Consider the following 12,482-nt stretch of genomic DNA (forward strand, 5'->3'; position numbering starts at 1 on the left):
TTCATTTGGCGAAGAATCAGGTATATCGTGCAAGAACAAAACATATTGCTGTGCGGTATCACAAGATCAGAAAATGGGTTTCATCTGGTGATATTTCTTTGTCAAAGATTCTCACTAGTGAGAACGCCTCTGATATGTTAACAAAGCCAGTTCATTTGGCGAAGAATCAGGTATATCGTGCAAGAACAAAACATATTGCTGTGCGGTATCACAAGATCAGAAAATGGGTTTCATCTGGTGATATTTCTTTGTCAAAGATTCTCACTAGTGAGAACGCCTCTGATATGTTAACAAAGCCAGTTCATTTGGCGAAGAATCAGGTATATCGTGCAAGAACAAAACATATTGCTGTGCGGTATCACAAGATCAGAAAATGGGTTTCATCTGGTGATATTTCTTTGTCAAAGATTCTCACTAGTGAGAACGCCTCTGATATGTTAACAAAGCCAGTTCCAACAGACAAGTTCAAGCACTACTTGGACTTAATTGGTGTTTGCAGCTTGTGAGCCCTTAAGAGCTAAGGTGGAGGCGATAGAGGAGTTTGCTTGTGTAGCTTGATCAATTCAAGCCAAGGTGGAGATTTGTTGATGTGGGCCATGTGGCTTGACTTGCCAAGCCCAAATTTGGTCACCTTAGTTGACCGAATCCAAATAGTAGAAGGAATGCTTTTGCCAACTTGTTAATAACACACACACACACACACACACACACACATATATATATATTGTTATGTGCGGCACAAAGAAGGGAAAATAGACAGTAATTCCTAAAAACCCTAGCAACGGCCGCATAAGAAGAAGAATAGTGTTTTCTTGTCTTGTGAGTGAGAGAAAGTTAGGGTGTATTGGGATTTGGGTTTCTTGAGAGTGTTCTTATGCACTATTGTATCTACCTATTTTTATGGTGAAATTTCCCCGACGTCCCCGTGGAGGTAGGCAGTTTGCCAAACCACGTAAATTCTTGTGTTCGTTGTGTGTGCTTGTTATTTAATTTCTGCTTATTTACTGTTATTGATTTGAGTTCTGGGGTGCTATCTGCACAACAATCAATTTTCCACATAACAAGATAAGATAAGCATCTTTAAATTTTCTAACATACCATAAAATCCATGATTTCTTTATCAAAGATTAAATAAAATATGTTCATTTTTCCATATCAACAATTCATGCATTTCTCCAAATGCAATACCAAATATGATGCATTTTCATATATAATCATATATATATATATATATATATATATATATATATATTAAGGTTATGACACAATAGTTTCAGGAAAAATATAGTTTCCCTAGTTAGTTTCCAAAAGCGTGTCTAAGCCAAAAAAAAAAAAAAATTATGCAACATGGTTATTTCTAAAAGATTCCCATTAAAAAGCTACTTGCCTTGCAACCGCAAAAGTTTAATTCTCCAAGCTCCAAGGAGATTAACTAGAATCTAAATAATATCAAGTAAGCCTATCACAATAAGTATAGAGCTTGAAATTGTATCTAGTTACAATTTAGGAATTGCCAAATGAGCACTTAATTAGATAAGTCTAGTATTTAACCTCATCAATAATAATATATTCTACTTCCAAAGTTTCTCAATAAATTTATTCACAAGGCATAAACTCCAATTTATAAAGTTAACCCATTTAATATCATCTCCAACATCATGACTAGCTTCTATAAAATTTACACTACATCATTAAGAAACTCATGAAAGCAAAATCAAAATATCCTCCAAGACAAAAAATTTAGGACTTCAACTAACTCCAAATAAACCTAATGGCAATAGAAAAATTAAATTTACCAACCATCACATGTTATAATTCAAAACCCCTAAAGTTTACATCATACATAAATCTTAAGTAGTCATCATTAGCACAAACCATATACCCACTCATTAAATAATTCCATCAATACAAAACTCATACATACAAACACATAAATATCACTTTCAATGCTCATAAGTTACATGAGTATCATTATTAAAGTTTAGATAAAAATAACCTCAATCAAAAGTGTAAAACCCACCAAAAATATTAGAAATTTTCACCTCAAAAAAAAAAAAAAAAAATTGTGAAGGTGTTTATGGGTTATCAAGAATTTTTCCGGCAATCTTGCTGGAAAATGATAGTGAGATGGTGGTTTGGAATGGAGTCCGGTGGGTGAGTGTGGAAGCGAGCGTGCGTGTTTAAGTAAAGAGAAAAGAAAGAAAATGAAAGAAAGAAAAGAGATGTCAAGAGCCGGTCAAAGGGATAAGGGAACGAGTGAAAATGAGTGGTGGGGAAGGGTGTTTGGTGGGGCCACGTGGGAACTTAAAAAAATCTGATCTTCTTCTTCTTCTTCTTATTTTCTTATTTTCTATTTTTTTGTCTGACTGAGTGGGACGTTACAGCTTCTGTGTCCACCTTGGTCAGAATCATCATGCTTGTGAATCCCCTCCCAATTGCCTGTTGTATATATTGATTCCATTGCTGCCAACATTCCAGAGGTGTTTCCAAATTTTCCTTCTGTCTCTGTATTGTAGTTTGTATCTTGATTGGAGTTTCCATTATCAGTTGGTATCCCTTCTTGACAGTATATGTGCCAGAAAAATAAAGGGGGCCAGATGAGCAGGTCTTCCCCCACATTTTTTATATGGGAATTGAGTTGATTTGCTTGGCTCCCTCAAAATTTTAGCCCTGGTTCAATAATTGTAGATTCCATACTCTGGAGGAGTTGTCTTTAAGGTCAGAAAACCTTGTGATGCCTAAGTCTTGGAGTTGAGAAGAGGTAATTTTGTTGGGGAACCAAGCAGTATGGTAAGATTTCAATGAATGGTTAAAAATAGAGTAAAATACCAAAACAATTATAAAAATATATAATAGAATAATGATGTATAAAATTACGAGACCTCAAAAGCTAATTTTTCAAAATATCAAAAGGTCAATAGAAAGTTAAGGATAGATAATAACATTATTATTATTATTATTATTATTATTATCCCTTTTTGATTACTCCATGACAGAACAAGACAATACACACCAGATGGCCTACTTTGTGTTTACATGTGAATCATGTTATACTTTTGTTTCAACCAATGGAATTTTTATAATCTACTGAATCATTGTTCTCCCTTTTTCCTTTCTATTTCAGAGTTGATAGTGCGAAATTTGGTCCATATATCTCTAACACATATCTTGAAGCTTTAAAGGCCTGTAGGGACCAAATGAAATTTAATGTTGGAATATTCTCGGTGTTGAAGTCTTGAAGATTCGAAGTCTTCTTCAAAACTATTGCCTATGTGAATGTGACTATTCCTTTGAATGCGTTCGATCCTTCCACGCATGCTTTTCATAATCTATTATTAGTTATTCGAACAGAAAATACGATTTGTATTTATATGATTTGGTTCTATTACAATTTATTATGTCATTTTTTAATAAATAGATAAGATTTGAAATTTGTAAATGTTTGTTTCATGATAATTATTTTTTACAAATATATCAAAATATGAATGAGTTTTTTTATATGATTGATCTTTGCCATTGGACCAAAATACTAATGGATTTCTTTTTTTGTGTAAGCATGGTTCAAATTTAGGTCATTTGTTTGACGACAATAGGTTTTACAAATTGAATTGACTAAAACTCACCATTACATTTGACCCTCCAAAATTGTGATAAAATGAAATGGAAAATGTTAAAGGTACAAATTACTTTACAATTTTTTTTTTTTTTTTTACAGATTATTAACGTGGTAAATAGTTATTAGTAAATAAAAAAATGATATTAATGCTGGATTTTGATGAGATCCGGTAAAAATTTGCCACATTAACAATTATATATAAAAATGTGGTAAACTCAAATGAAATTATTAGGATTCTACTTAAATTAACAAATTTACCTCTTGTGGTTCTATCACAATTTAGTGCTATGAACGGTTCAATTGTTACATTTTGACCCTTCGAAGCTCGAATTAAAATAAAATCATTGGACAGTTTAGATGGAACTCTTAACGATTTGTTTTTTTAGTCTGAACTTTGGGGAGTCAAATGTAATAACCAAAAGCTTCAACGTGGTAAATTGTAATTTATCATCATCGTAGAAGTCAGCAGATGGCTTACTGGTTGTGTTGGTATTATACTTTTGTTTCAACCAACAGCATTCAAATTATTCAAGCTTTAAAGATCTGTAGACCGTAGTGCTTTTCATCGTCCATTTAAAAGTTGTCCCCCACTCTCCTCTCATTCCTAAATTATTGTAAACCTAAACTTTAGGTCATTTTCACCACTTCCATTAATTTGTATCCTATGTGTTTAATTGAATGCTTAGGTGGCACTAATTTTAGTATTACCATTTTTTTTTTTTTTGATACATACCATTACATTAAAAAAAAAATGGTAAACGGCCCAATTTTTTTTTAATATAAATAATAAGTAAATAAAAAAGACAAACAAATTAACAAAGTGGCACACATGACAAATTATTAAAGTGCATATTAAAATCTAATTTGGTTTCTTAAGTAAACGTATATAAGTAAATAATTTAAGAATCAATAACTCTAGGGCCACAAGAATTTTAACAAATTATTTCAAAATTATGGGAAAATTATACTTTTCCACTTTAAATTATATTATATATTACACTTTATATCCTAAACTTTTCGAATGCATGTTTTACACTTTAAACTATAACCCTTGTTACACTTTGCATCGCGACTTTAAGTTTGCTGTTAACTTGAATGAAAATTCAAAATTTAGGATATAAAGTGTAATCGAGAGTATAGTTCATTATGGTAAAGTGTAATTTATCATTTGTTAATGGGTTGTAAAGAGGGCAATTATTAGGTCTTTTCACTCAATGCCATATTCTTTCATCCAAGTTAACAACAAATTTGATGTCGGGGTGTATAATGTGATAATGATTATAGTTTAGGGGTGTAAAACGTACATTCGAAAAGTTTAAAGTGAAAAGTGTAATATGGGGTGTAGTTTAGGGTGATAAAGTATAATTTTCTCCCAAAACTATCCAAGTGGCAAATTGCTAACAATAGATGATTAAAAGATGCACTTGGACCTATTATTAACATAAATTGTTTTTTTTTTTTTAACTATTATTATTATTAAAAGTGATGCTAATTATATGCAAGAGAACTAATAAGAACTTAGAAACTCAATTATTATGAAAAACTAGATGATGTCCTGCGTGATGCACGGACTATCTTATAATTCCATTTGAAATCATTTATATATATATATATATATATTAAGACCTATATATAATACTTATTTTGTTGTATAATATTTATGTTTGCCCACAATATTGTCGAATACTTTGAAACTTGATTTTCTTAATTCATATTTTACTTGAAAATAATTGTAGGCATGAAGGGTTGTAGGCAAGTGTTTGAGATGGGATGGCATGAAGGGTTGCAAGCATATGTATATAAAGGAGTAAAAGTGAAAAAGATGAATGGAAATGCAAAGAGTTTCTTGTGTGCGAGTGAGAGGAAAAATCTTGAAATATTGAACCAAATAAAACAAATAGTAGTCTTTAAATATTGAATAAAAAAGTCACAAAATATATTCTTGAAATATTGAACCAAAGGAAATAAATAATCTTTATTTTTAAATTTTTTTTTATCTCTGACGTGGTTTAAGAATATTTCAATTTTCTTCATTAATTTTATGTTTGTCAATCCAAGACATTGTTATTTAATTTTTTTTTTTTTTTTTTGACATTGTTATTTAAGAATTAGACCTTGCCTTAATAAAATTTTGATGAATTTTTTCTCAAAAAAAGAAAAAAGAATTAGACCTTAAGTAATTATTATTAAGTCATTTAAGATTTTGGAGATACAGATACATGGATATAATTTAGATGGTTCAGTTCATACGCGGATTCAATATTTTTTTGACACTGACATGACAATGTAGGACTTTTCTTGTTCATAAAATATATATATATATATATATATATAGAGGACTTTTCTGCTTCTCTTTTTTTATTAAACCACACCAGTCATGAAGAATGAAGCCGACGTTTCATCTACAACCGTACGTAGTACAATGGTATAAATTGGTATTGATCCTTCCAGTCAAATTACTGGGTTTACAAGTTCCAATAAACTTATAATTGATTCTAAGAAAAGTTAAATGATTGTCTTAACGACATTGATTTAAAAAATAATTTTCAGATGAAAATATAAAAAAGGTAAGTTCTTTGTAGGGAACATTTTGGTTCGATTAACTTTAAGTTAATGTATTAATTATAGTAATATTGCATATATTATCAATAATTTTATTACATCTTTTATAATAATTAAGCTGAAATTTTTTTTTTCTCATCTGGGACATCATAGACATAGCATTTTAACTTATAACAACAACTTCCCACCTCAACAGTTGTAAATATTTTTTATGATGTAGTATTAGTTAATGTATAGCCTTTGATGACTTTTTTTTTTTAATGTTAATTTCTTTTTCATGTATAACTATACTTTTCCCTTTTTATTTTATTTTAATGTAAAATAAGTATTCAAATAAGTTAATTCAAACATGATTGTTCATTTATGATAATTTGATAGTTATAACAAATTAGGAGGGATTTAAATCCAAAATGTATGTTTTAGAAACATTAAAAAGTGCAAACTAATTGAGTTATAAGCCGTTGGTAGCAAATATGATAATTCATTTTAGTTTGTAATTTTGCAATGTTCATTCTAGCATTTAATACCCTTATCAGTTTCCTCATTTTGTCCAATTTTGTCATCCATATATATGTTAAATTTAACACCACATATGCATAATTTAAATAATTTATATCTTTTTCTATAAAGAGGAAAATTACTCTCACCTTGTCATGTCAACAATGGCATATGCAATCACACCCATGCCATTCAAATTAGACATGGCAAAACGGGCAGGTCGTGTCGGGTCGGGTCAAGCGGGTTACGGGTCAAACGGGTCATTTTAAGTGGGTTAAAAAAGAGTTCGTGTCAATCTGATTGTAGGTCGAGTCAGGTCGGGTTAAGTCGGGTTGACCCATATTTTTCACATGAATTTTTTTTTTTTTTTTTTTTGAAAACAACATGTATTTGCCATTTGGAAAATTATGCAACAAATTACTTGATGTAAAATGCATTATTTTGAATTCACCACTTATATTAAGAATGAACTCAGTTAAACTTATTAATACTTATTCAATAATTTTAAAACGTAAATCCTAACATTGCTATCTAAAACAAAATAATACAAAGATAAGTAAAACAAATACACAAGTTTATTTCTACACAATATCAACATTCCAAAATATAAAACAAAATTACAAATGACTTATTGGATAACTCATTTGATAAAGAATAAAAACATATAAGAAATTTACAATCTTGAAAATTAATTTTATAATCTATTATCAATTGTAGTTGGCACTCTATTTCAATTGATATATACATTAAAATTTGATTGCTTACTTATTTATACATGGTCTTTTTTATGAATATCATATCATTGTTAAGCAACACACACTCTAGGAAATATCATAATTTATTTTGAAAAGCCGTTTATTTTGGACATAAATTGTTAAAAAAAATAGGTCTAAGCATTCATAATTTATGCTAATTTGATACTTTGGCTTTATGATTTTCACACTTGTGAATGTTTCTCACACATGTCTACAATTTTAAATCTATTATTTTAATTCTACTGTAACTAGATTATCTTGGCATGTACTTTACTATATGATATCTAAAAATCTTTACTCATTACAGAATGCTCAACTATTTACTTTTCAATTAATTTGCATGTAGTTATGTAAATGTATTAATTGTTTCCTATATTATCTTAATTTTACCTTTTTTTTTTACCCAAAAAAAAGTTTTAAAAAAATGTTTCGGGTTAGGGTTCGGGTCGCGGGTTAGGTCAATTGACCTACAAAAAACATGGGTCGAGTCACGGGTCAACCCGTTTTTGTTTCCGGTCAAAAAATGGGGTTCGGATCGGGTATTTTTTGGGCCGGGTCGGGTCAGGTCAAAAAATTCTGACCTATTTTGCCATGTCTAATTCAAATGAAATGCAGTGGTTAAGAGTATTCACATCAAAGTTTCTAAAATATTTAGCTTTTAGTTCAAAAGTTACTTTATCTATTTTAATATTTTACTTTACAATACATCCAACATCAAATACTCTATTTTTTTTTTACCACATCATTTAAAATAATACAAATAACTCATTAAAATAATAATAAAAAAAAACAAGCACCACAAAAACCTATAGCAACTAGCCACAATTAGCCACCTCCACCACTAGCCACAACCACAACCCACTGTGCACACATAGGAAAAAAAACAAAAAACAAAAAACAAAAAAGTCACCACCAACCATAACCAACCGCCACCACCACCAGCCACAACAACTCACTTTTATAACCACAACCCACCCACCACCACTAAGCCCACATCACCAAATCTCTCTCTCTCTCTCTCTCTCTCTCTCTGTGTGTGTGTGTGTGTGTGTGTGTGTGTGTGTGACACACACACACACACACACACACACACACACACACACACACACACACAGTGAAGCCAAAATCAACCACCACTACCATCACAACCACCAAACCCATATGACCACACAAAAATAAAAACCCAATCACAATCAACCCATACCCAAATCTTGATCTCAACCCACCATTGGATTGATCTCAAGCCCAATTGTCACAACAAAGAGAGAAGAGAGATGGACTCGATCCAATGATGACATTCGTGGTCCACAGCAGCAAAAAGATGGTGAGAGTGTAACGCCCCAAAATCATAAAAATAAAAAATAAAATAAAAAAATTCTATTCGATCTAAAATAATCCATAAAATAAAATAAAAGCAACCAACAACCTAGAATCTCATCACAAATGTCAGAGCTCTAATCCACCAAAGATAAATACATCCTCAAAATAATTCTTCAATACACAGTTTAATTCCATAAAAAATAATAATAAAATCCTCAATTTCACAAAATAATTCGTTACTATTGTCTTCTTAGAATCTCTACTCCAATAATCCCTCTAATGTATCTATAAGAGAAATAAAGGAGGGTGAGATAACTCAATAAGTGGAATTCACTAACATTGAGGTGTGGGAACAAACATTTCAAATAAATAATTCTTACAATAAATTCATAACTTGTAACTCATCAATATTTTATCATCAAATATTTCATATAAAAAAAAAATAATTATCTTTATATTGTGAGCCATCATAATACATATATCAATAACATCATATAAACAATTTCCTAGACTTTTCTCATGGTCAACGTTTACGCCCCATTAACAGGGTTATGTTGTCCACTTTTAGGACTAGAACCTCATTTTCATCCTTTTTCTTAAGGATGGCTCATTTGGAACCAAAAGGTGCACTCCCTTACTAAGGAGCTATCAAATGTGCACTGTCCCCTTTTCTACAACCGTCCCTTGCTAAAGACTAGCTGCAATATGATTGTCCCTTACTAAGGACTAAATACAATGCTAAGCTTTTAATCACGACTTGCCATAGGTTTTCAAAACACATTCAATATGCTCACAAAAATAATCCATTCATAATTCTAAAAAATATAAAGATATATTCACGTATACAAGTTTAAATAAACTCAGGTGGTCGCACAAGTTTTTCATAAAACGAATAGTCAATGCGCATATCAAATATTTATAAAATATCAAGTTATATATAGAATATCAACATATTTCTTTAATATAAAATAGTTTAATAATCAACACTGTTTTGGGAAAACCCCCAAAATTTAAAAGTGCTAGCTGTCTACCTCTGTCGGTTTTGGTCTACAGTGATCATATCAAGCCCTTCTTTGTCTGAGCCATGTCAAGCATCTTACTCAGATCCACCAGTAGAGACCACTCCTATTCCTCCTAAAACAAACCCAATTCAGCACCCCATGCTCACTCATTCCAAGGTTGGTGTACATAAGCCTAACCCCAAGTATGCTAATCTCCATGTACCCGCATAAAGCATGATATTCCAACTGAACCACGATCCTTTCAAAATGCTAAATGTCACCAAGGTTGGGTAGCTGCCATGGATGAGGAGATGGATGCCCTTGCTGCAAACAAAACATGGATCCTTGTTCCATACAAACCTGAGATGAATGTGGTGGGATGTAAATGGGTTTATAAAGCTAAACTTAAACCCGATGGCTCTTTAGAGCGACTTAAAGCACAATTAGTTGCCAAGGGATTTCATCAAGTTGACAGCATAGATTTCTCAGAAACCTTCTCTCTTGTTATCAAACCTGCTAGTATTCGACTTACCCTCACAATAGCAGTTGTTAAAGGATGGGAGATTCGCCAACTTGACATCAAAAATGCGTTCCTTCATGGCTTTCTATCTACTCCTGTTTACATGCATCAACCACCAGGCTATGTTGATCCAGTGCACCCTACGCATGTATGCCAGCTAAGTCGTGCCCTATATGGCCTCAAACAAGCCCCTCGCGCTTGGTTTGATAGGCTTAGTGACTTTCTTCTTCAACTCGGCTTTTATTGCAGCATCTCTGACCCGAGTTTGTTCATTTGTCAATCTTCTCGTGGAGTTCTTATTTTGCTACTCTATGTTGATGACATGATAGTCACTGGTGACGACCCAAATTGGATTCAATGGCTTATCTCTCAATTGGCTCGTGAATTCTCCATTAAAGATTTGGGTTTTCTCCATCATTTTCTTGGCATTGAAGTCCATCGAAGTACCTAAGGTCTTTTCCTTTCACAAACACGCTATGCTTTGGAACTTCTAGATCGTGCTACTATGACATCATGCAAACCAATTTCGACACCCATGCCCTCAAATGGTCGGCAACTTCCCATCAATAATGATCTCTACCCTGATCCCACACATTATCGTAGCCTAGTTGGAGGACTACAATATCTTACCTTCACTAGACCAGACCTTTCCTATAGTGTCAATTTTGTGTGTCAATTTATGCATGCTCCTACAATGGCTCATTACCAGCTTGTCAAACGCATTCTGCGTTATGTCAATGGGACTGCTCACTTTGGGTTACAAATTTTAGCCTCAAGTACTCTTGATTTGTATGGGTTTTCTGATGCTGATTGGGCTGGTTGCTCTATTAGCCGACGGTCTACCATAGGGTTCTGCACATTTCTAGGCAGTAATTGCATCTCTTGGAGTGCCAAAAAGCAATCAACTGTGTCTCGACCTAGTGCTGAGGCTGAGTATCGCTCCATGGCATCCACTGCAGCTGAACTCACATGGCTGTCCTTCTTACTTCGTGATCTTGGTATTGCCCTTCCTTGCCCTCCAATACTACATTGTGATAACTTGAGTGCCTTGTATATGACAGTGAATCTTGTCTTTCATGGAAGGACAAAACATATCGAACTTGATTATCACTATGTTCATGAAAAGGTGGTTCTTGGTTCTCTTGAAACCCGCTTTGTTCCATCCAACCATCAACTAGCTAATATTTTCACCAAGCCCCTCTCCAAGGTTGCCTTTCGGGAATTACGAAACAAACTTAGCCTTTGTCTTGATCCACGACCAGGTTTGAGGGGGAGTAAAAGTGCAGCTGAAAATCAGGAGGAAAGTAATTCTAGACCAAAATCGACAAAGGTAGACAACTAGCAAATTTCAAAATATCACTGCTAGTTGTACTGTCAAAATATCACAGATAGCTGTTCTGTTACACGTGATTTGCTCACTATTTTTTCTCCTCTGTACATATCCATCTAAATGGACAATATACAAAATGTAATAGTTTCTATATAAATGAAATACCAGCTCTCTCTATCTCAAGGTGAGATAGAATTTCTCAAGAATTCTTTATAAAAGTGCAGCTGAAAATCAGGAGGAAAGTAATTCTAGACCAAAACCGACAGAGGTAGACAGCTAAGGTATCGGTACCTTGAGTTATAGAGGTAAGCCGCTGCTTAAGTGCAAGGCTTTGGTCTGATGAGACACGAGCAAATGCATGAACCAATGCATTCCAGACCTCAAAGGCAGTATTGAGGCCTACAGCAATGCCAAGAACTTCCTCGGAGAGAGTGGCTGTCAACCAACCTTTGACAAGACGATCAGTTTTGCGCCACTTCACAAATGCAGGATCAGTTTGTGTGCCAGAGTCAGCATTATTGATGAACTGGGGTGGTGGTTGAACTTCACCATTGATAAAGTCTTGGAGGTCATAGCTCTCAAGGATATTGAGCATTTGTGTTTTCCAGAGAAGGAAGTTGGTAGAGGAGAGACGAAGTGACACAAAATTTGCAATATTCTGAGTCACGGGATATGGGTAGTCATCAGAGTGGGTGAGGGCAGGGGAAGAGCTTGATGTGGTTGACATGGTGGGTTTAAAAAAAAAAAAAATTGTTTCTCTCTCTATCTCACGGTTGGCTCTGATACCATAAAGAATTCTTGAGAAATTCTATCTCACCTTGAGATAGAGAGAGCTGGTATTTCATTTATATAGAAACTATTACGTTTTGTATATTGTCCA

The 12,482-nt window shown here is 33.1% G+C and overlaps 1 protein-coding gene across 1 annotated transcript; it reads left to right on the forward strand.

The window, feature by feature from the left end:
* The first annotated feature begins 10,807 nt into the window (after positions 1 to 10,807).
* On the forward strand, positions 10,808 to 11,614 carry LOC112033736 (uncharacterized mitochondrial protein AtMg00810-like). The gene has a single exon (XM_024066509.1). It carries the CDS (start codon positions 10,808 to 10,810, stop codon positions 11,612 to 11,614), a length of 807 nt encoding a protein of 268 aa, XP_023922277.1.
* The last annotated feature ends 868 nt before the right edge of the window (positions 11,615 to 12,482 follow it).

The sequence above is a fragment of the Quercus suber genome, unplaced genomic scaffold (genome assembly GCF_002906115.3).
Source record: "Quercus suber isolate HL8 unplaced genomic scaffold, Cork oak 2.0 scaffold_330, whole genome shotgun sequence".
Lineage (NCBI taxonomy): Eukaryota > Viridiplantae > Streptophyta > Magnoliopsida > Fagales > Fagaceae > Quercus > Quercus suber.